General features: G+C 40.5%; 1 protein-coding gene across 1 annotated transcript; it reads right to left on the bottom strand.

The window, feature by feature from the left end:
- CHRNA5 (cholinergic receptor nicotinic alpha 5 subunit) lies at positions 97 to 26,260 on the bottom strand. Its single transcript, XM_018066573.1, has 6 exons — positions 25,947 to 26,260; positions 12,829 to 12,980; positions 8,444 to 8,488; positions 6,707 to 6,816; positions 3,875 to 4,706; positions 97 to 506 (listed from the first exon to the last, which is right to left on the bottom strand). Exons 1-6 carry the CDS (start codon positions 26,071 to 26,073, stop codon positions 345 to 347), a joined length of 1,428 nt encoding a protein of 475 aa, XP_017922062.1. The 5' UTR covers positions 26,074 to 26,260; the 3' UTR covers positions 97 to 344.

Raw genomic sequence — 27,943 nt, 5'->3', positions numbered from 1 at the left:
TTTACCAAATGAAATCAGTCTTCACATACAACAGGATTTTCCGGCACAATCAAAGGATGAACTTCACTGCTGATTACAAAGAATTATTTGCCAGGATACAAACATTAGATTTTTATTAGTTCAGTTTAGATAATATTTTGTGCTATTATTTTTAGAAGATCAAATATTATTCACTCAGTTATTACTTCAGTCATGCAGCTAAATATTTTAATGGGCAATCTACTGAGATAAACTGATGTTGGTTGCATCAAATTTTAAACACAGTTTACATTTTTGTAATTCATAGGTGCCATAAGAAATATGTGCCTTTTAACTAAATTCCTACTACAACCCCTTGGAAAGTGTCACTTATTTTCATTTCCAATATGAATTGGTACTATTATATTTGCCCATTTATAGATAACAGGAACAAAAAGCCCAAGAGATCCAACAACTGAAACCAGAAGAAAAGTCCACAGAAACATCCGATCAAGAACCTGGGCTATGAATTTCCAATCTTCAACAACCTGTACCAAAAAACACAAAAACCAATGTTAAATAATTAAGACACAATTTGTAAATTTACACGTCAGCTTATAATACAAGTGGCTTATTTTGATAGATTTTTAATAAAATATAGTATTTGCATATCTTACAATACACTTTTAAAATATTTTTAATTCTTACTATATATAGTTACTTCTATTAATTATTCTGGCCCAGGAGTGTTTAATTTTTAAAGACAATCCAGCCGGATGTTAATCTCATGACAAATGAAAAGTTGGTTCAGAATAATATACATTCAACAGCTGTTAATCTTCTTCCTCGCCTCACTTGCTTTATTTAGTTCTGGATTTCCTAGGGACCATTTTAACCTAAGCTCATGAGTTCAGATCAAACCAGTCAATCCTAAAGGAAATCAACCCTGAATATTCATTGGAAGGACTGATGCTGAAGCTGAAGCTCCAATACTTTGGCCACCTGATGGGAAGAGCCAACTCATTAGAAAAGACCCTGATGCTAGGAAAGACCAAAGGCAAAAGGAGAAGGGTGATGGCAGAGGATGAGATGGTTGGATGGCATCACCACCTCAATGGACATGAATCTGAGCAAATTTGAGGAGATAGTGGAGAACAGAGGAGCCTGGCATTCTGCAGTCCATGGAGTCACCAAGAGTCGGACATGACTTAGCAACTGAACAACAATAACGTGAGTTCAGATCTGCCAGCTGAGAGCTCATTCCCTCCCCGTTTTTGCATCCCAAGCAGAGATCTGGCTCAGCAGGTGTGAGTGACCTCAAGGAAAGGGCAGGCTGAGACCAGGCCCTGAGCACCAGAGGGTCCTACTCAACAGGCCACGTCCTTGACCACGGGCTTCCTTAGCCCCTGCTGTGAAGCACGGAGTCTTCTACAGGAACTGTGCCCCCAAGTTTGAGGATAATGTAAAATTTAGAGGATTATAAAACCCTACAGCTTCTCTACTTATAGGTTTTTCCCTTGAAAATAAACCCCCTTTACTGGTCTCATGGAAGGAGCCCTGACCCTGCTGTACAGCACTTTGCAGACATTCATTAAATACAGTGGTTAAGACTCTGAACTTCCAATGCAGGGAGTGTGGGTTGGAGTCCTGGTCGGGGATTTAAGATCCCATGTGCTGCACTGATTGGCCAAATAAATAAATCCTCTCTCAATCCATACTATTATCTAATATCTGTATTTTTTAAGACTCCTTTGATGGCTTCACCTTATAAACTAATTTAACTAGATACTTACACCAAATAGAAACTTTATGTTTCACAAGTATTAAAAGTTTATAGATTAATACAACATTGTAAATCAACTATACTTGAGTAAAAATGTTTTTAAAGTTTATTAGAAACTTATGTCAATGTCCCTTTGGGGGAGAGGGCTGGTATTTTACCAGATTCATTCCATCTGCTTACCACACCTGCTAGAAATTTTTCCATGTAACAAAGTTTTAGAGATTAGAATTCATATACATGTTTTATGTTAGGTACTATTTTATTTTCTTTTGATTTACAATATTATATTAGTATCAGCTATACAATAGTCATTCAAAATTTTTATAGATTATACTCCACTTAAGTTATTGTAAAATATCGGCTAGGGACTTCTCTGGTGGCACAGTGGGTAAGAATCCGCCTGCCAATGCAGGAGACAGGGGTTCAATCCCCAGTCCAGGAAGATTCACTTTCTGAGGAGCACCTAAGCCCGTGCTCCACAGCTACTGAGGCAGCATGCCCTAGAGCCTGTGCTCCACAACAAAGGGCACCCCTGCTCCCCAAAACTAGAGAAAGTAATGAAGGCCCAGCACAGCCAAAGAGATACACATTTAAAAAATATTTCCTGTGCTGTACAATATATCCTGATAGCATTTTTATATACAGTAACCTGTACCTCTTAATTCCCTGGCCTCTTTTGCCCCCTTTTTCCCTTTCACCACTGGTAACCTCTAGTTTGTTTTCTGTTTCTATGAGAAAATGCCTATGAGAAAATTTAATGCAACTATTGAAAGTAAATTCAATTATAAAAAATAGTATTATACTGCTAAGTCGCTTCAGTCGTGTCCGACTCTGTGCGACCCCATAGACGGCAGCCCACCAGGCTCCCCCGCCCCTGGGATTCTCCATGCAAGAACACTGGAGTGGGTTGCCATTTCCTTCTCCAATGCATGAAAGTGAAAAGTGAAAGTGAAATTACTCAGTCGTGCCCTACTCTTAGCGACCCCATGGACTGCAGCCTCCCAGGCTCCTCTGTCCACGGATTTTCCAGGCAAGAATACTGGAGTGGGGTGCCACTGCCTTCTCCGAAAAAACAGTATTATAGTCATACCTTTAAAAATATTACACAATAGAAATAAAGAATAGTGACAAGACTGAAATATTTTGAAAAGAATACCAGTTCAATATCATATTAATAAAATGTATTCATTCTTGCATTTTAAAAATTAACTTTAAATAAGGACCCAGTGAGTTATTTTTCTATAACAAAGTTTGGAGCAAACTTTTGTTTTTAAGAAATTAAGCATATTATTAAACACTAGACATGTATCTGATGTATAATGCATAACACCTGAGACATTATTGCTGTTAAATTCACTAACATTCTCTTGTAAGCGAACAACAAGAGGATTCTAGAAAAATATCTTGGCTGTATTTATAAAGCCTACATTAGAGTCATTCTTTAAAAAACTAAAATCACTTTGGATAAATTACAATGCAGTTGTGCCTGCAGATGACCGTAGACTTCAGAAACAAAGTTACTGAAGATCGAATTGAGACAGTTAATCATGTTAGCAGAGCTAACTAGGCCTTAGAAAAACAGAACAGTCAGAATCACACAGCGTTACTAAGTCATTCCAGCGCAGACTTAGGGAACAGACTTGCGGACACGGTGTGGGCAGAGGAGGGTGGGGCGAATTGAGAGTAGCAGGGAAACGCACACACACCGTATGTAAAATAGAGAGCCAGGGGGAAAGTGCTGTGTGACACCGGGAGCTCGTCCCCGGGCTCTGTGACAACCTGGAGGGGTGGGATGGGGTGGGAGACGGGAGGGAGGTTCAAGAGGGAGGGGCCAGATGTGTTCCTGTGGCTGACTCGTGTTGATGTATGGCAGAAACCAGCACCACACTGTAAAGTAATTATCCTCCAATAAAAAAAGTCATCCAAGATGCTGATGGGGGAAAAGGAGATGTGAGATCTGTGTATAAGCCACATTTTGCAGATGTTTTTCACTGAAATTTTAGTAACCATCTTTTACAAAACAGTCTGTCACTATCTCTGGCCCTCAATCTATACTTAGTCTTAAGGGTCATGCCAGGGGCCTGACTTCAAATCACAACAGACATGCATTTGTAAAGACATGTGGTCACAGACCTCACGGACATCGTTCTCCTTCACGACGTGTCTTGTGATATAGCGAACGGAATCCAGCGCAGCTTCCAGTGTGTTTCTAGAAGATCTGGGTCCGCGGCTGCTCCGAGTTTCCTCCTTCTGACTGAAGTACCTATCTACGTGACTTCGCATGCAAAGCAGTTTCGGTAGCTTGTGAAGAAATATCTTGCGGACCCACGGAGCCATAGCATTGTGCGTTGAGGAAGAACGGTGATGAATGTTGATAGCAAAGACAGTGACCATGATAGACAGTGTCACAAAAATCATCGTGAACACCAGGTACTCTCCAATCAGAGGTATGACTTTGGAAGATGAGGGTATGATCTCTTCAATAACGAGAAGGAAGACAGTCAGAGACACAAGTACTGACGTGCAGAGACAAATCTTTTCACCTTCATTTGAAGGAAGATAGAAGACAAGTACAGTTAAAAATGAGAGCCCAATACAGGGTATAATGAGGAACAAGGTATAAAAGAGAGGCAGACGCTTAATTACAAATGAGTAAGTGATGTAAGGATACCAGCAACAGCTGTCGGTTCTGTTTCCCTTGCTCCCTGTCGCGCTGACAATTTCCCATTCTCCATTATCAAAAAATTCTCTCTTGTCTACATCTTGGTCCTCCAAAATTATATCAACCTGTGATCCATCGTAAGTCCAAGAACCAAATTTCATGGAACAGTTTTGCAGATCAAATGGGAAGAATGTGACGTCGATAGTACATGAACTTTTATAGTTTGCCGGTGGAGTCCAGGTCACCGTGCCGTCGTACCTGACGACGGTTTTGGTACTGGCCCCTTCAAAACGTCCATCTGCACTGAAATACACACATACACAGTAACAAGGCAGAGAGTAAACAACCCGGGCATATGTTTTACAAGCCTAATGTCTGTAAGAAAGCCTACAATATAGCATGAAATATTCTTAAAATTATTACACTTGAGCTATACCTACAACATGGAGGGGACTCTAGAGTCCTTAAATATCTAACTCTGCTGAAGTCGAACCACGGTTTCCATGTCTACTCCAGGGCCAACAGATCTGTATTTACAGAATCTTGAGATTCATGTAGTGGAAATGATTTCACTTTGATTACACACAAAAGGTAACTGGCGCTAGTGGTAAAGAACCGATGCAGGAGATGCAAGAGACATGGGTTTGAGCTCTGGGTCAGGAAGATTCCCCTGGGGAAGGAAATGGTGACCCACTCCAGCATTCTTGCCTGGAGAGTCTCATGGACAGGGGAGCCTGGTGGGCTACAGTCCATGGGGTCGCAAAGAGTCGGACACGACTGAAGCAACTTAGCATGCATGCACACACAAAATATAACTAGGCTATTTATAACAATGGACATGCAGTCAATGTATGGCAAAACCAATACAGTATTGTAAAGTAAAATAAAGTAAAAATAAAAATTTAAAAAAAAATGGACATGCATACAGCCAGAACCTAAATTCATATTCCTAGACCCACTCCCTCCAGTGACTGTCCGCCTCCATGACAGATACTGGACACTTCCTACAGTGATGGGGAAAAAATGACAGTCCCAAGCTGGGCAGAGCGCTGGAAAACAGCTGGCCCTCTCGAAGTCTGTTACCACGTGAACTCAGGCACTGGAGAAGTCTAGCGGGAAACACCACCACCAACATGAGCTCTCTTTGGGATATTGTTCTCTATGTTAAAATTCATGTAGCTTTTGCACACTCCTCTGTATTATACCCATGTTAAATATAAAACTGTCTGCAGTGACTCCGAGTAAAATGATGCTCCAGGAAGCTGCATCATGCTACCTTGCAGCTTTGTTCACTCCTTCCACGTTGAGAAGCATGGAGGTAAAGGTTTGAAAAGTGAGAAACATTTTTTCTCAGCCTTTGCTCTGTCCTCATGCCAATGCCTTTTTGCAAATAAGATAAAGTACATTAGGATAAGCACAAATTCCCCAGTGTCCTGGAGTGGTTGGTCCTAAAAAAAAATGAAACTGGAATCCAGAAATACCCTCTCCCCTACATCAAAAACCATAATCGAAATACAGTTAGGTAGAATACTCATTAATATGAGCTAATAATCAACCCAACATTCCTCACTGGGGGGAAATTATGACAACATAATTTTCAAAATTATGGAAAATCACAAAAATTACAACATCTAAGCAAAATTAAAAGGATGCACCTTTAAACATAAAGTATGACCTTTTTATTAAAAAAAAGTAATCCCAAAAAATCTGGAAGGCAGTCAGCAAATACGTAGGCTTGAAAATAGGAGGTAAATGGGACCGTCAGGCTGCTTTACTATGAACACCTCCACCCCCACCACCGCATGTGAGCTGTGATCTTAGACAAAACATAACTACCCCTGGCCTCCATTTTCTCATCTGGCACATAAATGTAGTCATCCCTAGTTCGTGAGGTTATCCTGAGACTCAGATGACTACAGCACACACGGCACTGAGTGCGCTGCCAGGCAGAGTAAGCTCACTATGCATGTAAGCCAGACGCTGTGGTTGGCTCCATGTGGTGGGCTAACAGGACTGATTACGTTCCCCCCCAACTTCTTTATACCTTTCTGGACTTTCCAAATGGATTACAAAGTTTTAAAATCCAAGAACACTTTTATGATCAGAAAATAATTCACAAGCAAAATGGAGAGAATCCACAGAACATATTTGTAGCTTGACGAAACAAAAGAACAGAAGATTAAGTCATGGGACTTTATATAGGCAAAAAATTTTCAAAGGGAATAAAAAAAAATACTGGTGCCTAATGGTGATACAATTTCTTTCTTAGGAAAACATAAAATGGCATTTTGACTATAACTTACTTATCAAACAAAACGATATCTGGAGTCCAGAGAGAGTCTGAAGGGACACGTATAAGTTTTATTCCACCGTAGTCATCAGGGTTCCACCTTAATTTCATATCTATCCACTCCTTTAAAACAAAGAAACCTGAATCAATTTCAACAAAAGCAATAGCCAAAAACAGTGAAAACTCTACTGTTTTTGCCAAACTCAGATATTTTAGACATGAAGTCACCTCTACTCCCAGCAGAGAAAACTCACCTCCACATCCTTCTTATGGGCTCTGGGGGACAGCCCTGTCCCCTCGTGCAGTGGCTGTAACCATGGCCCTCATGAGACACAGGTGAGGACCAGAGCTGGGTGCGTTCACGGCTCTGCTCAACACCTCTTCTACCAGCTAACCATACCCAGGAGCTACAGCCTGGTCCAGGCCAGGCTAAGGTCCAGGTTCAAGGAAAACGTTCTCTTTCCTAGCCGTTTTGTCATTGACTTGGCTGGACTAGGCCATGCAAAGAGCAGACAGATTTATGATGCATTCCACATAAACACACCGTCCCACCTCCACATCGTAATAATTCTGTGATCAGGTCAAGACTTGTACCCAAGGAAAGCACATATGCCTTTAAGGAGTTTGGGGTTAGGGAACTGGCAGTAAGTATTAAAAATCAGGGACAGGACTTCCCTGGTAATCCAATGGTTAAGAGTCCAATGCAGGGGACATGGGTTCCATCTCTGGTCTGGGAAGATTCCATATTCTGCAGGGCAACTAAACCCATGCATCATAACCACTGAAGCCCCTGTGCCCCAGAGCCCATGCTCCACAGCAAGAGATGCCTCCGCAATAATTCTGTGCACCGCAACAAAGAGTAGCCACCCGCCCCCCGCTCTTGAACTAGAGAAAGCCTGTGTGCAGTAATGAAGACCCAGTGCAATCAAAAATAAATAAAATCAGGCGTAATAAAGAACAAACAAAGGGAAGCGCTCAACAGCAGTTGGGCACATATGACTGTCCAGAAACAAAAAGAAAGAAAAACTCCTTTATATAAAAGGGACTATGAAAATAAAAATAAATCATTACATTCTTGCCTGCTCCCATCTCACTCAGAGTAAAAACCAAAATCCTACAGTGGCCTAGAAGCCACTACTCATAACCTATGCTAGGGGTACCCATCGGCCTCTGGTAGCTTCACTGACCTCATCTCCCACTCCCATCCCCACGGCCACTCACCCCTAGCCAGCTGGCTTCTTTGCTACTCCCTAAACACACCAGGCACCCTCCAACCTCAGGGCCTTTGCACGTTTGTGTCCCTCTGCCTGGACGTTCCTCCCCCAGATACTAGTATGGCTTGCTTCTTCCTCAAGTCTTTGTTCAAATCTTACCTTCTCAGTGGCACTTCTCCTGCCATCCAATTTAAAAGTCCAGTCCCCAACACTTCTGTCTGCCTTCTCAGTATTTTTCTCCAAGCTTATCAGCTTGAAAAGTACTATACAACTTCCTATTTATCCCACCACCCTCCATTGGAAAGATGTTCCTTGAGGGCTAGACTTGTCTGTTTTGTTCACTACCATTTCCCCAGTGCCCGCCAAATGCCAGGCATTCAGTGTTAACTGTGTGAATACAAGACTCCATCTGCCTCACCTTTCTGCCTCCTGCCTGTCCACCGAGACCAAATATTCATGTCCCTTCTGTGCTACAAACTCTGTAATAACAATGGCACCAGTTAACAGTTACATGGCCCTTCAAATTCAAGACATACCTGTTTCAACCAGACATTGGTTGTCATTAACTGATTTTTCTCATCCTATAAAATAAAAGAAATTTAAGAGGCTGATTATTTCAATTACAGAAACGGTAATTCTTTAAGTAAGAATTTTATCAGTTTTTATATAAGCACTCCTCTCTATAGAATACTACGTTCTGTTCATCAATCCGGTTCTCTAGAAAAGCAGGATCTTTTTTCCAGCCTAATCTCACATTGTTCCTTCCAACATACTCTGTATTTCAGATAACCTGCCATAAAGGCCACCATTGGCATTTTCCCATTTGATGTTAATAGTCTCAACAACTACATTTCTTCAAATCTAAGATGCAATCTAAGAAGCACAGCATTATTTTATGTACTTAGCACTAAGGAAGAAAGAAAAAGGCTGATAGTGAATTGTAAGCTGCCGTTAATTACAAGACATCTTGATTTGAGAAGTACTAAAATGTGGGGAAACGTGCATCCTACAATTGGTGAGATACAATGTATGCATTCTTGAGGGGCTATTACTTGTCATTTGCTTCTGCGAAGGCACAAATGCCAATCTCTCTATGGAGCTGTTATGTAGAAAAAAAAGTGTGGAGGTCAGAGACTTGGATTGTTAACTTCATAAAGCTTTTACATCCGACTTTTCTAGAGAACCAGGGGTCCTTGCCACTTACACCTTCCTATTGTCTCATCTTTGCTTATGCCAGTCCTTCGCTGAATTTTCAAGGCCTAATTAAAGTGGCAGCTCTTCCATTAAATTTTACTGAAATATAGAGCCAACTGCACCACTAAAATATCATCATGGTCATCAGCCACAAAGGGACCTTGTATGGGATACAATGCTCAGAGCACAGAGACCCACAGAAGCCAAGGCAGTCGCTACAGCTGGGGAGACAGGATGGGGTATAAATAGCTTAGGTGACTGGAGGGTCCCCATTGCCTATCCCATCCCAACAACACATGCATGACCTAGGAAAAAGGAGCAGGACAGAAAAACGCATGCCCCTAGGGACAAAGGCAGCTGTTAGTCCCTACATGGAGAATGGGGCCTAGGAAACAGCATGGCCATCCTCCTTATGGTGTGTTTTCCAAAGAGCAATTTTCCTCGATTAAAATATTAGCGCTGGAAAGGAACGAGAGATTTTATCTATCATAATCCCTTCATTTTGCAAACATGGAAACTGGCCCGATGGAAACTTGCTTAAAATCATACCACCAGTTTGTGGGTAAAATCTACTCTAGAACTCAAAACTCCCAAATTTAAACCCTATACCACCAGCTTTACTGCCCACCCCGAAATCACACACCATCCAGAATAACTGCTGAGCCCTCTATTAGAATATGCCTTTCAGGCAGAAGTTCTAAACAGAGGCATTAAAAAGTAGGGGAGTTTTGGTAAACACATAATGAGCATGCTGCAGGCTAGCAGGTCATCTGTGAGACTCTGATGAAAATTATAGACCATTTCCCCAGAAAATGTGAACACACATCAATTTTACACTGGGAGGTAGGACCTAGTCAGTACTTAGTATCTTCAACAGTAACATAGATAAAAGAACAATCCAAAAATTCACAACTGGCTCCGAAGATGTGGAATTAGCCATTGGCTCAGGGGATATAGCTTATTTCGATCTCAAGTGTCTCTCTAGCATCTATTGTGTGTTAAACACAGTGGAGGATGCAAAGAAAAGATGAGTAAAGAAAAATGTAAGATGATACTCAGGGGGAAACCACAAATAAATGAAATGTTAGTACTCGTAAGCAAAGCAGAAAAGTTTTAGGGGTGGTAGGTTTATTTTAACCTGACCATAAAAATAAAATCAAAACAGACAAGCCAACACTGAGGTTTTAAAAAGAGAGCGAGAACACAATGGAATAGGGATCTGAGGAAACTTCAAGAGCCACTAAACATGACCACAAGGTTCCAGGGCAAAGACTTCAGCGATTAAAAGCAGCATAAACCTGCTGAGAAGCAATTCAGTGAAACTTCTAGTCTCAATGTCCAGGACCCTTGGCCCTCATCTTCCTTGACTCCAGTCCCCCACCCTCCTACTGCCACTGACTGTACATTTTCTGGGCTCTTCTCTTCAGAAGCCACCCTTCCCCAACTTCTCTGCTTGGCTAACCCACCCAGTTTCTATGAATGTTCTTGAAGGATCAGGCTCCTGCTCTCTCTGCTTTAAAAACACACCAATTCAAAGTTTTTAGCAATCACCCCAAGGCCAGTAATTCCAAAATGACCTCCTCAGCCTTGTCTCTCACTTCAGAGCCAGACCTGACCTTCCAGGGGCCTCGCCAGCATTTTCTTTTGAACGCACCACGATGACCTCATAGCAAAGCAAACCCATCATCCTCTCTGTCCTGCCTCCATAACAACTAAGTTTTACTTTCCAACTGGTTACCCTTCTAATCACCCAGGCTTCAGAATTAGACGCCTCCCTCCATAATCAGTGGTCAAGTCCTGTTCCTTCTTCTAACTTGCCTCTCAAGCTTCTAATCTTTCCCTCCTCAAAGCCACGTGTTTATATTGTATTAATCTTCCTAAAGTTCTGCTTTTACCATGTCTGTTATCCATCAGATCTCTCATTCACTCAGCATTTACTATGTGCCAGACACCATGTTAGAAGAGACACAAGGACTAAAGCTCACTCTGCTTTAGTGAGGAGGCCTTGCCAGCACATGAGTGCCAGTCAGTGTAACTGGAACAGAGGAAAGACTGTCTTCAGAAGTTTGGATTTCAGTCTGACAGATGAATTTGGCCTTGAAGGAAAAATGGCTTGTGCTGAGAAGGAAAGTCCCCCAAACAGAAGCAACGGCAGGACCAAAGGCACCGTGGCAACCAGGTATCACTCGTCACCTCCTCTACCGTCCAGTTAGACCTCTGATCTAAACCGCTGAACAAAAAGGCTTAGCACCACTTATGTAATCACTGTGATTATACTGTTCCTTGTTATAAAGTTCTTTCTCCTCTGCGTGCCAGATCCTAAGCTTAGCACAAGGCCAGCTCAAGCACTCTGCCTTCTTTGATAGTCTCAGTCACCAAGATCTGAATAGCCAGATTTCTGTGACATCACGCTTTAGTAGTGCAGTGTTCTACCCTTACTCCATTTACACGCGAACGATCCCAACTGGAAACAAAGGTTGAAAGCAAGTCCTATTAACTACACTCTGCTTCCCTATTTTTAATTCATATTTAAAATCTCCCTGGATTGCCCAGCAAAGGATCAAGTACAGAATCCATATTGATTGATCTTTCTGGAAGCAATGAGGTGACCTATATTAATCAACAGACTTCAAAAACTGTATATCTTTTGATTTACCACCTTCCTTGATTATGTACAAATATATTCATCATTGTCATTTATAATAGATAATATTATAATTAATATAATATAATTAAAAATTGGGAACAAGTTTACAAAAGTTTCTATTATAGAAGAATGTTTACAATAAATTATAAATTAAATATAGCCATTAAAGATTATGTATTAACATAAATATGTTCATTATATAACAATAGGGGAAAAAGTAGTAATTAAAATCATATCTAAAACAATATCACAATTTTATAACGTACTTATAAAGAAAAAACTGGCAAGAAATACAACAAAACATTACCAGTGGTCACCTCTGGGTGGTAGAATTACAGTCAATTTTTGTTTTCTTATTTGTATTTTTTTGAACTTTCAAAACTCCAAAAACCATGCACTACTTCTATAATCAGAAAATAAAGGCACACTTACGTTATACACACACACACACACACACACACACACACACACAAATACTTGTCAACTATTCTGGGAACACAACAGGGAAATAATTATTGATTAATATGATCAGAACAAGAAGAAACTAGTTTGAAAATTAGTGTGAACCTTTCAGTTTAAAATAGAAAGAATCTCTTGACAACAAAAACAAGTTTATGAAGAGAATTTACTTCCTGATAGGTCTCACAGGAAAAGATTTCAGAAACGTTGTATGTGTGATACTGAAGCAATAATCCATTGAGATCCTTTTTGGTTCTAAAAATCTACAACTCTAACTCTTGGATTTTTTCCTTTAAAATTTTGATCTTTTGGTCATATTTTTAAAACACATTTAAGGAGAAACCGCCATATAAAATATTTAATCACTTCAAATTTATTAAGAATAGGCCTATTTTAATCACCAAATGAGATAAAATGATTTCTAAACTCTACCAGATTACATAAACATACAGTATTCCTGTGTCTGCGGTGTAATCATTGTTTTTCCCTGGTGAGTTCCTTGAGGAAAATGTCTATGTTCATTCACCCCTGTTATCTCTGTGGCCTGGCACCGTGCTTGCGTGCACAAGACGCTCTGCATAAACCTGTGTGAAACGAATATGTAATGACGCGCACACCTACCACATCCACTAATTGAGATATTGCAAGGCCAAACTTTATTTTTATTCTGTCATTCAGGTGTTCCACAGGACGAACCCATCTTTCGTAGTCTTGAAATAAATTCTTAAACAAACTATCTTCATGTTTGGCAACAACAGATGGTTCAGCTAATCCTGTACAACAAATTTTTAGAAGTTAGTGGATTGGCATCTTTCCCACAAAACACCTAGACTTTTAAAAAGTTCAGCATTATGAATGAACCAAAGGGGGCGACAGAGGTAGGATGAGATGGTTGGATGGCATCATCGACTCAAAGGACATGAGTTTGGGCAAACTCTGGGAGACAGTGAAGGACAAGGAAGCCTGCGTGCTGCAGTCCATGGGGTCACAAAGAGTGGGACACGACTGAGAGACTGAACAACAATAAAGTATTATTTAGGCTATGGACATAGGAGATTTTAATATAAAATGTTAATATAAATGTTTGTGACCCATGAGGGACACTCTGGTTCAGATATATTTCTTAGTTAAATCAGATTATTAACACAGAGTAATTTAAAATCTAAGTAACAAAGGTCCGTCTAGTCAAGGCTATGGTTTTTCCTGTGGTCATGTATGGATGTGAGAGTTGGACTGTGAAGAAAGCTGAGCACTGAAGAATTGATGCTTTTGAATTGTGGTGTTGGAGAAGAGTCTTGAGAGTCCCTTGGACTGCAAGGAGATCCAACCAGTCCATCCTAAAGGAGATCAGTCCTGGGTGTTCTTTGGAAGGACTGGTGCTAAAGCTGAAACTCCAGTACTTTGGCCACCTCATGTGAAGAGTTGACTCATTGGAAAAGACTCTGATGCTGGGAGGGATTGGGGGCAGGAGGAGAAGGGGACGACAGAGGATAAGATGGCTGGATGGCATCACGGACTCGATGGACGTGAGTCTGAGTGAACTCTGGGAGTTGGTGATGGACAGGGAGGCCTGGCGTCTGCGATTCATGGGGTCGCAAAGAGTCGGACACGACTGAGCAACTGAACTGAACTGAAGTAACAAAAGCTTTTAAATTACCAGGGCTGGGGGGTTGCTTGTCATAAAATTCCAAACCTAGAAAACAGATGTATTAAAATTTACTGGTAAACTGGCACTAGTGGTAAAGAACCCACGTGTCAACACAGAAGACATAAGAGACATGGTTCAGTCCCTGAGTCTGGAAGATCCCCTGGAAAAGGAAATGGCGACCCACTCCTGTATTCTTGCCTGCAGAAACCCATGGACAGAGGAGCCTGGCGGGCTACAGTCCACCGGGTTGCAAAGAGTCAGATACGACTAAGCAACTTAGCGTGCAGCATAAGTATAAAATAAACATGCTTTAATTTGTTGTTGTTGTTCAGTCACTATGTCGTATCCAACTCCTTGAGACCCCATGAACTGCATGCTTTAATTTACATGCATTTAATATATACGGACACAAAAATATTGAGTAAATTATTCAGCTTTGTCATATTTTTGCTACACATTTGTATACAATTACCTTAGGGTTCAAGACTTAAAAAAAAAAAAAAAAGACAAAATTTTACAAGTTTGAGATGCCATAGCCAAAGAAAGATTAATTAGATTTATGGATCATAGTAATGTTTACATTTCTACTGAGTTTAAATAGGAGAAAACCCATTTAAAGAAATGGGTTTTTAGTGTTTTATGGACACTGGAGTCTCTGTTAGGAAATGTGGAATCCATGAAATTCAAGGATGACATTTACTCAAAACTCATGATTTTATAAAGAAAAAACACTTATTTAAAACAAAATGTCAATGGCTTATTTATCATAAAGTATATATTGCAGATTTAGAGTAGCTAGTGTTGATCTTTCTCTAACCTGAAAGAATGATTTGACAGAAAATTAGCACTTCCACAAAATCTCTTTTTGTTATGAGAGACCATGTTTTCTATACAGAGCTATTAAAAAGTATCTAATTATTTTAGCTAGAGGAAATCCATCCTCTGATTTTCTCTCACTGCCTATTCCTTAATTAATAGAGCAGCTTAGTCTTCAGAGTTTATGTCTTACTTCCCTAGGCTACTTAAGATATTTGATTTAACCTATAAATACCGTAAGAGTTTGTGCCATGCCTCTGTAAAAGTCTCCTTCTGCTGAAATGCACAGTACTGGAGCTATTGCAATTCAATTAGAATATTACACACTAAGGAGTCATTCTCTGTAATTTTAAAAGCTGTTAATTTCAGAGGTTCAAGTTAAAATAGCATTATTGACCAGTTTCTCCTATTCTAATTCTATTTTTAAATGTTATAGTCTCTGAAACACCAAAAGTTTAAGGTTGTTTAAAAGACAGAGATAACACTCTGATGGGATTGGGTAAATATCGGATGGTCGTGTACATCATGTGTATAGTGAAAACATCTATGCCAGGCACTGAGTTTCTGAGAGACTTTTCAGAACCATGAGGTTAGTGTCCAGAAATGCTGCTGAGGGAAGTTCCTTTTCCATTATAGGTTATTACAAGATATTGAGTATAGTCCCCTGTGCTATCCAGTAGGTCCTAAAAAATGTTTTAATAGCATCTAAGGAAACTGTCTAAGGGGAAAAAAACTACTAACTCGAATTGCCACCTCAAATTTTGTTTGAAAGAAAGTAGATAGGGTATAAATAAATAAAATGATAATCGTTCTACTTAATGAGAACCCTTAAGATACTACCTTGTGAATACTTTCCTAGTACATCCAATACTAGAAATAACATTTTCCTAGTACAATGTTACAGAAATGATAGGTGCAAAGGTCGACGGTATTTTAGCACAAAAACTTAATGGTGCACTCAAATTCTGCTTAGAGGCCATGTTTCTTTATCTGGCTCTAAATGTTTTCAGTTTATAGTGCTCATAAACCCCAAAATATTAAGAAGGAGATGATCCAACACATTCCCTTACTTAACAAATGAGGATATAGACCAGAAAGGCCAGTGCTACAGAGCTCATAATTGGCAGAGCTCAGCTCCCCTCAGCCTCTTCCTCTTTCCACATTAATTTCTTCTGCCTCATGACAACTGGAAAGAGGTTTATGGTTATATCCCCTGAGAGCTCAAGCCCCACCAATGTTTGCTCATTCATTCAACAAACATTTAACAAAATATGCCTTGTATCAGGCACTATGCCTTTCAAATGCTGGAAATGCACTCGTACTCAAAGACAGGTAAATCCACATTTACCATTCAGTAGTAAGGACTGATTCAGAAAACGTGATACTATATATAAGCTAAATTCTACAGAAACTGAATCAAACTAAAAAATTATTTAAAAAAAATTTTTGTGAATAATTAACATTTGCTCATCCTACTCAAAATAAATACTTTAAAGCAATCACTTTCAACCAGGATTCCTAGGAATCCTGTGGCAATTACTATACAGAAAGTACCCTACACATGAATGAGTTCTGTTCTAAAAGTATATTCATAAGTCAAATTTGTTCATAAGTCTAACAAAGTTAGCCTAGATATCCAACTAACACAGCTGAATAGTACTGTACTGAATAGATTTATAATACTTTGCACACAAAAAATACGTAAGAAACAAACACAAAAATAAAATATTTTTCATCTTAAAGTACAGTACCTTGAAAAATATAGTAGTACAGTACAACAGTTGGCATACAGGGGCATATTCACATCTTAAAAGTTCACAACCTGAAGGTTCATATGTAAGGGACTTACTGTATTGCTCTGCACTATTTTTCAATTATGTCACATAAGTCGTGGGTCTCCAGGAAACAAACGTCCTGGAATGCAGGAATCATTTCTTTAGTCGGGCATTCCTACAGCATTATACTTAGTGCTGAACACAGTAGTAAGTTAAGAGTAGCTTTTCTTCCCTTACTACTTAAAGAGAGAAACAGGAGAAATAATTTGCAGATTATACATCTTGACAAGGGACTTGAATAAGACCAACAACCTAATCAATTTAAAAACAGATACTTCAGTTCAGTTCAGTCGCTCAGTCGTGTCCAACTCTTTGCAACCCCGTGGACTGCAGCACGCCAGACTTCCCTGTCCAATACCAACTTCTGGAGCTTGCTCAAACTCATGCCCATCGAGTCAGCGATGCTATCTAACCATCTCATCCTCTGTTGTCCCTTTCTCCTCCTGCCTTCAATCTTTCCCAGCATCAGGGTCTTTTCAAATGAGTCAGTTCTTTATATCAGGTGGCCAAAGTATTGGAGTTTCAGCTTCAGCATCAGTCCTTCCTTTTCCTGAATATTCAGGTCTGATTTGCTTTAGGATTGACTGGTTTGTTTGATCTCCTTGCAGTCCAAGGGACTCTCAAGAGTCAATTCTTCAGCACTCAGCTTTCTTTGTAGTTCAACTCTCACATCCATACATGACTACTGGAAAAACCATAGCTTTGACTAGACAGACCTTTGTTGGCAAAGTTATGTCTCTGCTTTTTAATATGCTGTCTAGGTTTGTCATTGCGTTTCCTTCAAGAAGCAAGTGACAGAAAGGCCAATAATTACATGAAAAGATGTTCAAACCTTTAGCCATGAAATACCATGTCATACCCCCTAAGATGGCTATAATAAGTAATACAGATAATAACATGTTTTTTGGTTAAAATGTGGAGAAATTGGGACCCTTAAAGCTATGGTTTTTCTAGTAGTTACTTACAAATGTGAGAGCTGGACAATATAAAAGGCTGAGTACCAAAGAATCGATGCCTTTGAACTGTGGTGCTGGGGAAGACTCTTGAGAGTCTCCCAGACACCAAGGAGATCAAACCAGTCAATCCTAAAGCAAATCAGTCCTGAATATTCAGGAAAAGGAATGCTGAAGCTGAAGCTCCAATACTTTGGCCACCTGGTGCAAAGAGCCAATTGATTGGAAAAGACCCTGATGCTGGGAAAGATTGAAGGCAAGAGGAGAAGGGGCTGATAGAGGATGAGATGGTTGGATGGCATCACCAACTCAATGGACATGAGTCTGAGCCAACTCCTGGAGGTGGTGAAGGACAGGGAAGCCTGGTGTGATGCAGTCCGTGGAGTTGCAAAGTTAGACACGACTGAGCAACTGAACAACCACCCCAGGTCCTAACAGCGTACTGGCACAGAGCAGGTGGTCTGTGTGCTGAACGCATACATGAACAGATGAAGCAGTTAATACCATCTGACAATTTCCACTTATTTCTAGTAATTCAGAATTTCATCCTTGGTTGTGAAAGCAACTGTCACCAGAGCTACAGAAGTTTACTAATAAGGATTAAGAGTCCCACTAGACATCATTTTAAAGATAGAGAGGCCTTGTGCTACTCAGATTTGAGTATGAAGAGAGGCAATATAACATGCTGGCTAAGAACTAGTAGATTTTAAGTCCACGAGTGGAGTTCTATCTAACTTCTAATACTTATTGTCTGACCTGGAGATATAACTTCTTTGCATATTAGTTTTTTCATCTGTAAAACTGGTCTAAAACAATACCAATCTAATAAAGTAAGTTATTGTGAGGATTAAGTAAAACTGTGCCTAGAAGTGCCAGCAGTCATTCTTATCAGCCTCTAAATGATTGCTAAAGTAAGGATAACTGATAGACCTCAAAAGGCAAATACACAAAAGTACTATCACAAAGCAATTACTGCCTGTAGTGCTCCGATTTCTACATAAAACTTTCCTGATAGCCTAAAAGATCATCTCCCTATAGAATACCATAGACAGTGGAAACTTGCAAAAAAAAAAAACCAACAAAATGAAGGAATAACGTATCTGTGGCATCAGGCACTCTCGCCACTGCAATGACAGTTCAGTGAAAAGCTCTCCTCAAGTCTCTACCCTTTACAGCTAATAATAATTAAATACCAACCTACTAACAGCACATGAATCACGTACCTCAGAAAAACAAAGAGAACCTAGCCGTGAAACACACTAAAAACAGGACAAGAGTAACAATAACAACAAATTAATGGACAATTCTTCTGAAGTAGTTAAAAATATGATGACAGAAAAAACTAAATTGAATACATAAAAGGTACAATATGTATACTGTTATTAACTCTGTGAGATTTAAATTTGGGTTTCACAAATCCATCTGTAACTCCAAGGAGCACTACTCTGGTATCATCTCAAGTTTGAGGAATTAAAAGAATGACTTATCAAAAAAGTTTCACTTTTAAGTTACTTACTGAAACCACATATATTTTCAAAGAAACGTAAACTTGATCCTTAATTTTAGTATGGTGATTAAGAAAGGAAGCAAAACTGCAAAGCTGAAAACTGTGATTTGAGTACTTGGCACCAGTAATTAGGTATTAAATTCATATGTCCCCACTTTCTAACTTACTTAAATAAAACAAGACTATCTGTTGGAAAAATGCTGAAAATGTTTGGTGATGTTTTGGACTGTCACATGGAGGGAGTGGTGTGAGTACTGGATGGAAGCCAGGGATGCTACCAAACATCCTGTAGGGCACGGTGTATCTGTTAGTCAGTCATGTACGACTCTGCGATCCCAGGGGTTATAGCCTGCCAGGCTCCTCTGTCCAGAGAATTCTCTAGGCAAGAATACTGGAGTGGGTTGCCGTATCCATCTCCCGGGGATCTTCCTTATCCAGGAATTGAACCTGGGTCTCCCACGTTGCAGGCAGATTCTTTTCTATCTGAGCCACCAGTAGTGCACAGGACAGCCCCTATGACTAAGATTTATCCAGCCCAAACTAACTCAGTAGTGTTGAGTGATGCCGTGTCAGACTTCAGGGCTGCAGCCATATTCTCATTTGCAGGGAGTGCCCTTCACATTGTGGGGTGTTCTCTGCACAGCCATACTGTTTAACAGTATGATCTGATGAAAGTAAATAAATATGCAAATTTGTCTTAGATATGCCCGCCAGGAAGCCAGGCACCGGAGTTTTCTGCTCTGCCTCTAGCACCGAGACTGATACAGGCAGCAGCCACTCAACATCTGCTGAATGAATGAACGAATAAACTAAACTGGGTATCACATGTTAGGTTCTAATATACCAGAGCTGTAGCAGATGCTAAAGATTTAAGAAGACTCTTTAAGAATCACTGGTCTAACAGTAGCTAGAAGGCAGCAGAGGCAGAACTAGGACCCAGATTTGTCTCTGTTCTTCTCAAAGTAATACTTTCATTATAAAAGTTACGTATGATCGTCAAGATTCCAACCAAAAGCACATGAAAAGTAGGAACTGTCCATCTCCTCCTCTTTATCTCCCTTCCTCCAAGGCTAACCACTTTAAAGTTTATTGTGTGGCCATCTTAAAATGCACTCACACACAGAGGAAGAACAAATGTTTTCTTTTTCAAGTTTTGTGACTTGCTTTCTTTCATTCATTTCTCTATATCAATGTACACCCATCCATCTCCACACTTTCTTCATAAGACACGAAGTGGTCTGGGTTACGGCCGTATCATAATTTATGTAAGCTCTCACCACTGGTAGGCATTTATACTGTTGTTGCTGCTACTGCTGCTGCTAAGTCGCTTCAGTTGTGTCCGACTCTGTGCGACCCCATAGACGGCAGCCCACCAGGCTCCGCTGTCCCTGGGATTCTCCAGGCAAGAACACTGGAGTGGGTTGCCATTTCCTTCTCCAATGCATGAAAGTGAAAAGTGAAAGTGAAGTTGCTCAGTCGTGTCCGACTCTTCGCGACCCCATGGACTGCAGCCTACCAGGCTCCTCCATCCATGGGATTTTCCAGGCAAGAGTACTGGAGTGGGGTGCCATTGCCTTCTCCGATACTGTTGTTAGCTTTTGGTTATTTCTAACAATGCTATAATGAAAAAATGCTGTAGTTAACATACAAGTTAAATCCTTGTATTAATACAAGGACTTCCATGACACCTACTCTCAGATGTAGAAGTGCTGAGTCAAGGGTACACATTTTCAATTTTGCTGGTTACTGCCTATAGCCTTCCATTTCTTCTTTACATGTCATCATAGAACAAAATAATATATCTAAAAAGTTTGTAAGAGTGATATATATTACATACCCTCAATTCATAATTAAGGCATTCCTGGAGTAATCTTCCCCTACAAGTCTCCTTGTATTTTTTTAAGTTAACGAAACGTGTCTTACATACTTTTTAAAAGATCCTCTCTGCCGCAGTCCAAAGAGGTCTATTTTAAGCAATAGCAAGGTAAAAAAGTGAACATAATCAATCATTTTGTAAATGAGAAGAAATGTATACTATGTCCAACATTTTCAATGTGGCAAGTAGGCATGCTTACCAATCATTATTTTAAGTGTTATAAATGAAATGCAGAGGGTTTTTTTTTCACTCAAGGATTTTCATTATATTTTCTATTGATTTTTATCACAGAATTATCGAATAAATTTTCTCTGTAACTGATATGCTTTAGTAAACCTAATTTAACATCTTGCCCTGACTCTCAGAACACTGGCGGTAAGAAAATGACCTTAGGCAGTGTTAAATTTAGGTCTAGTCAATAGTTTTCAAAAAGAGACAACTTGCACACTTTAAAAGTTTAAGCATCATCAGATTGAATAAATGCAGAGTTCACTATCGTAATTTGACACCTCAAACCTCTCAACAGGCAATAAATATGTATCATGAGCTCATATATTTACAGTGTCATGAACTAAAACACCCGCCAGAACATGAAGTTGCCTCAGCTCACTTCAGCCTGTGTGACCTTGATAAGACTCCTGCAAAATTCCTCCTTAGGACTGTCCAAAGATGAATGAGTAGTGGGGCTTAGGAGGACAAATGCAAACGGAAGATGGCTCTATTTGTTAGGCTGGTGGGATGGAGCTTACTTTCTATTGGTCTTCTCCTGTTTGGGCTACAGTTCGTTGTAAATCCTCTATTTCCATAATTACTATCATTGCATCCTCTTGAGAATCCATCCACTTTATATGAACAGGAAACTGTCTGCAACTTTGCTACTCAGTGTGTGGTACTCTGCGCAGTAGCATTCACCACCCAGGCGCTTGTTAGAAACGCAGAAGCTCAGCCCATGTCTCTGAATCAGTGCTGCAATTCTAACATCCCCAGAGGATTCTTGTGCGCATTAAAGTTTGAGAAGCCCTGGTCTACAAGACTAAGAGCAGTGATTCTCAAGGGTGGGGAAAAGGGAGACAATTTTGTCCCCAAAGAACCATTTGACAATATCTGGAGATATTTTTCAGTGGGTTCCACAGGCATCTTGTGGGTAGAAGTCAGGGTTCCTGCCAAACAACCTACAAGGCAAAGGACAATCTCCCATAAGAAACAAATATCTGGCCCCAAATGCCAGAGGTTGAGAAACACTGAAAGGAAAACCAGTTTTGCCTAATTATACACTGTAAATCACAAAATAAAAAGAAATATATCAAAAGTTCATATTGGACTTCCCTGGTGGTCCAGTGGTTAAGAATCTGCCTGCCAATGTAGGGGACATGGTTTGATCCCTGGTCTGGGAAGATTCCACATGGCCATGAGGCTCAGCCCATGTGCCATGAGTACTGAGCCCGGGCACTCTAGAGCCCACGCCCCACAATGAGAAGCTACAGCAACGAGAAGCACTGCAACTGCAGAGAAGCCGCTGCTCGCCCCAACTAGGGACAGCCCACGAGCAGCAGTGAAGACCCAGCAGAGCCAAAAATAATTCAGTACCTTTTAAAAGTTTATATTGTATGTCAATGTATGGCAAAATCAATACAGTATTGTAAAGCAAAATAAAATAAAAAAAAGTTTATATTGTTCTTTTTGTCAGAATTCAAATATTCGTATTTAATTCCTATTTTTATTGGCAAAAGACTATAATTCTCCTTTAGAAGAAAGGAGCATGTGGTCACTGAATCAAACACAGTTAGAAGAAATGATATCAGGCATCCCCAAAGTGGAAACAAAACATTTAAATTAAAATTTTAATTTAATTTAATTTAAGCAGAAAAAGACAGTTAAAAATAATCTCTTCTATCCTACTGTCATTATAAAACCATACCTTTGCCATTTTGGAGAGCAGTTTTACAGACGCAAATTGTAAACTTTTTTCCAAAAGGAATATTCACCAACTCTCATTGTCAAGACATGCTTATTTAATATTAAAATTACAGCTGAAAGAATTCCAATTTTTTAGGGAAGAAATATAATGCTATTAGAAGAAAAATGTTCTATAGTGAAATTACGTATTAAAAAACTCATATCCTAATTATAAAAAATTACTGACTAGATCTAATTTGTACATTATAAGTTGAAAAAAAAAGCCCTTTTCTGACAAATGATTGAAAACCTTTTTAAGGTTCCATCAACAGGCTACATTTACAAACTCAGGTACATCTGAAACGTATCAGGAGATACACAAATAAAACCCTATGTTCCAGGTGCTCAGTCTAACTCAGAGCATATTCAGCATTTGCAAGAAAACAAAAATAATTTTTATTTTCAATTAAACTGTGTGAAAACTCTGTGTTCTTACATAAAGTATCTCAACATTCTTTTGGATGTAATCATAATAAAAGTAAAGAGGATGGTCACTATATGTGTATTTTATTAGCTTCTTAATATGTTAATGAAAATGACTAAAGGTGAGGAGAAAAAATCTTTCATAGCTCTCATTTTCCACAAAATAATTATTTTATTTCCCTTTGAATGAAACAGAACTCAGTCACTACAAATAAAGTTTCAACCAATGAAAATGTTTCACAACTATACAGCTAAGAAATATAATTGACCAATGACTAATTTCCATAAATCACTCTCCTAATCAGGGTCGGGTCAGTTTAAAAGGTTTATATTATTTTAATGTACTAGGTTAATTATCTACTCTTTAATATAGACAAAATTGCCTCCTGAGAATCTTTCATAGCTCCATGACCTTACACCAGTTAAATAAGTATGGCAGCTGGCAGACCAGACATTTTCTTTTCCTAGAGACTGGCTCCCAGGAAACCACAAGGAAGAGTTATTAAGATTCTAGGATGAATATGAAAACAATAAAATGTAAATGTAAAATTAATTATGATTGGAAGCACCTGAAATCCATCTATTATCACCTTCTAATTTTAAAGATGGAGAAATAACAGTTCAGTAAGGTCAAGCAATATGCCCAAGGAAACACAGCAAATTAATGGGGTACCTCTGGGGCTTCCGTGGTGGCTTAGCTGGTAAAGAATCCACCGGCAATGTGGGAGACCTGGGTTTGATCCCTGGGTTGGGAAGATCCCCTGGGGAAGGAAATAATGGCTACCCACTCCAGTATTCTAGTTTTCTGGCCTGGAGAATTCCATGGACTCTATGGGGTTGCAAAGAGTCGAACATGACTGAGTGACTTTCACTTTCTGCAGTTTTACACAAAAGCATATAAATTAGCCAGTGTGCAATTCCATTGTCTTTAACATTACTCTTCAAATGATCACTTGCTAAAAGCAACAGTTTTTTGCAATTTTAGAGCTAGAGAGGGAAGCCTTTAATGCTCACTCATCTTAGAGATGAGGAAACTGATATTCAGAGAGATCTTACTGTTCCATCATTCATCCACCAACATTTACTGGACTGCTACAATAAGCTAGGTCTTAAGAGATACCAAGATACACAGGATAAGATCACAGTTCTTAAGAAGCTCATGTGGGACCAAGAGAAAAATATATCTATAAATGTAATACAACATGAAAGTTATCCACTTTCACCAAAAGGCATAGAGACTACTATTTTCTAGAATGTCAGGCACAGTGCTTGGCATTTCACATATATTATTTAATCCTGAAAACAACTGAGAGGTAAGCAGTATCATCTGTTTTTCAAAGGAGGAGGACAGCTGAGACAAGCTTGTCCAAGTCAAGATACACGTGTCATAATTTGAACCCAGGTTTGCCTGGCTCCAAAATCACACTCCTTTCTTACTGTTAAATTATGACACCTTCTGCACCAGATTTTATTTGTTTAAATCATCCTTCACCTTATTTCTCTACAGTCCTTGTAAAGCAACACATCCTGCAAGAAATAATTCTAGTCTTCAAGATTATCACTTCCTAGAATCAGGAATCAGAGTTTAAAAACTTTGAGGAAGGTTCTGCTTATACCCAAATAAAGTTTCCTTACTCATAAAAACTGAAATACTGGCGTAGTGAACTTCAGCTTTTATCTCCTGCTTAACGGACCATGTGTGTGTTAGTCGCTCAGTCATGTCTGACTCTGCCACCCCCTGGACTGTAGACTGCCAGGCTCCTGTCCATGGAATTCTCAAGGCAAGAATACTGAAGTGGGTAGCCATTCCCTTCTCCAGGCGATCACACCACAGGTGCTCCATAAGCGGTAGCATTTTTTCTTCAAGGTATTGAGAGGGCTGACAAACTTTCTAAAGCTTTCAATTTGAAAAAGTACTAAGCATTTTCTTTTGTTTCTATTCCTGCCCAAAACATTTTGAAATAGAGAAGGCTAGAAGAAAAACCTCTATTCCAAGATGCTAAGGAAGAATTTAGGATGCAAATAGCTCTGCAGCCAGGTTAGTCCGCTCCCCAGTCTTACACAACTCACACTTTTCATCATCGGCGAAAGGAAAGATTTGAAACGCCAAGGGGCAAGTTAGAGGACAGCGACAAGCGGTAAATCACATCAGATCAAATCCTAATCCCTAGTATTAAACCCAAGGAGCCTCGATGTGTGTGCGAGCGCAACGCTCAGTCGTGTTCGACTCTTTATTCACCCCACTTTATTCACAGTGGGGTGTTCGACCCCCCTTTATTCACAAGCAAGTATGAAGGAGCCGCATACTCGTCTAAGAATAAAGTAACAACGTGGGAAACCCAGTTGAAACCAAGAAAGTAAAGCCCTGATGGATAAGGAGGGCATCTTTTATTGAAAAAGTTTTATCGAAGTATATATATATACTAAGTCACCCAGAGAGATGAGAGTCACGGAACAAAAGTCAAAGTGGCCTTTTCTCTATATTTAAATAAACACATCTGAGCACTTAGGCTGAAACCTTACTCCAAGCCCCCAGGAGAAGAATATAACCGCCCTCGGTAACAGGCTTTTCCGTGACGGCTGCAACCTCGCGGCTCTCCGGGTACCGGCGTGGAGCTGCCCCGGCCGCCCCGAGGTCCCAGCCAGGCGCACTCCGGCCGCCCTGAGCCCCTCCGCCCGCTTCGAGGGCGAACGCCCGAGACCGCCCTCCGTCGCCCAGGCTCACCTCCGTGCACGCCGCCCCCCGCGCCCTCCGGACCCCAGCGCCCTGCGACCAGCTGGAAAGGGAGGAAGAACTGGAGCAGGAGGGGCCCGAGGCCGAGGACCCAGCGCCCCAACGCCGGCGCAGCCATCGACCAGGACCCGTGCGTCAACTCAGGGAGCCGCCACACGACGGTCGCGCGGGGAAAGCGGACCCGAGGAACCGAACCGGGAGTGTGGGCTGGAGCCAAGTGCCAGCAGCTGCAGCAGACCGTGTGCTTCGCTCCGCCACTGGCGCCAGGGTAGACTCCAGTCCCGGCCGGATTTGGGCGGGCTCAGGGAGCGTGAGGAGACTCGGGAGCCTGGCCCCACCCAAAGCCCGCCCCACTACCTCTTGTCCCGCCCAAGCCCCGCCTTGTCCCGTCTGGCCCCACCCCTCCAGCTCATAGCCCCGCCTCCATCCTGCCCAGTTGATCCCCAGGCCCCGGGTTTTGGCCCCACCCTGCCTGTTCCTCTTCCAATAACACAAGAGAAGACTCCACACAGGGACATGACCAGACGGTGAATACTGAAGTCGGATTGATTATATTCTTTGCAACCAAAGATGGAGAAGCTCTATACAGTCAGCAAAAACAAGACCGGGAGCTGATTGTGGCTCAGATTATGAACTTCTTATTGTGAAGTTCAGACTTAAATGGAAGGAAGTAGGGAAAACCACTAGACCATTCAGGTATGACCTAAATCAAATCCCTTATGATTATACAGTGGAACTGACAAATAGATTCAAGGGATTAGACCTGATAGATAGAGTACCGGAAGAACTATGGACCGAGGTTTGTGACATTGTACAGGAGGCAGTGGTCAAGACAATCCCCAAGAAACAGAAATGCAAAAAGACAAAATGGTTGTCTGAGGAGGCCTTACAAATAGCGGAGAAAAGAAAAGACTTAAAAGGCAAAGGAGAAAAGGAAAGATACCCATTTGAATGTACAGTACCGAAGAATAGCAAGGAGAGTAAGAAAGCCTTCCTCAGTGATAAATGCAAACAAATAGAGGAAAATAATAGAATGGGAAAGACTAGAGATCTCCTCAAGAAAATTAGAGATACCAGGGGAACATTTCATGCAAAGATGGGCACAATAAAGGATAGAAATGGTATAGACCTAACAGAAGCAGAAGATATTAAGAGGTGGCAAGAACACACAGAAAAACTATACAAAAAAGATGTTCACGACCCAGATAACCATGATGGTGTGATCACTCACCTAGAGCCAGACATCCTGGAATTCGAGGTCAGGTGGACCTTATGAAGCATCACTATGAACAAAGCTAGTGGAGGAGATGGAACTCCAGTTGAGCTATTTCAAATCCTAAAAGATGATGCTGTGAAAGTGCTGCACTCAATATGCAGCAAATTTGGAAAACTCAGCAGTGGCTACAGGACTGGAAAATATCTGTTTTCATTCCAATCCCAAAGAAAGGCAATGCCAAAAAATTCTCAAACTACCACAAAATTGCACTCATCTCACATGCTAGCGTAGTAATGCTCAAAATTCTCCAAACCAGGCTTCAACAGTACATAAACCTTGGACTTCCAGATGTTCAAGCGGGATTTACAAAAGACAGAGGAAGCAGAGATCAAATTGCCAGCATCTGTTGGATCACCAAAAAAGCAAAAGAGTTCCAGAAAAAAATCTACTTCTGCTTTATTGACTACACCAAAGCCTTTGACTGTGTGAATCACAACACAAACTGTGGAAAATTCTGAAAGAGATGGGAATACCAGACCACCTGACCTGCCTCTTGAGAAATCTGTAGGTCAAGAAGCGACAGTTAGAACTGACATGGTTCCAAATCTTGAAAGGAGTATGTCAAGGCTGTATATTGTCACCTTGCTTATTTAACTTATATGCAGAGTACATCATGAGAAATGCCGGGCTGGATGAAGCATAAGCTTGAATGAAGATTGCTGGGAGAAGTATCAATAACCTCAGATGTGCAGATAACATCACCCTTACGGCA

The sequence above is a fragment of the Capra hircus genome, chromosome 21, assembly GCF_001704415.2.
Source record: "Capra hircus breed San Clemente chromosome 21, ASM170441v1, whole genome shotgun sequence".
Lineage (NCBI taxonomy): Eukaryota > Metazoa > Chordata > Mammalia > Artiodactyla > Bovidae > Capra > Capra hircus.
Note: the sequence above shows the minus strand (reverse complement) of the source record. Positions and strands in the feature narration are given on the sequence as shown.

Excerpts from the sequence above, each read along its gene's own strand:
- CHRNA5 (XM_018066573.1), bottom strand. The coding sequence starts at position 26,073 with ATGGCTGCGCCGGCGTTGGGGCGCTGGGTCCTCGGCCTCGGGCCCCTC. Across the intron at positions 12,981-25,946 it reads GGGGGGCGGCGTGCACGGAG|GATTAGCTGAACCATCTGTT; the intron begins GTGAGCCTGGGC and ends TTTGTTGTACAG. Across the intron at positions 507-3,874 it reads AGGAGAACGATGTCCGTGAG|GTTGTTGAAGATTGGAAATT; the intron begins GTCTGTGACCAC and ends TTTTTGGTACAG.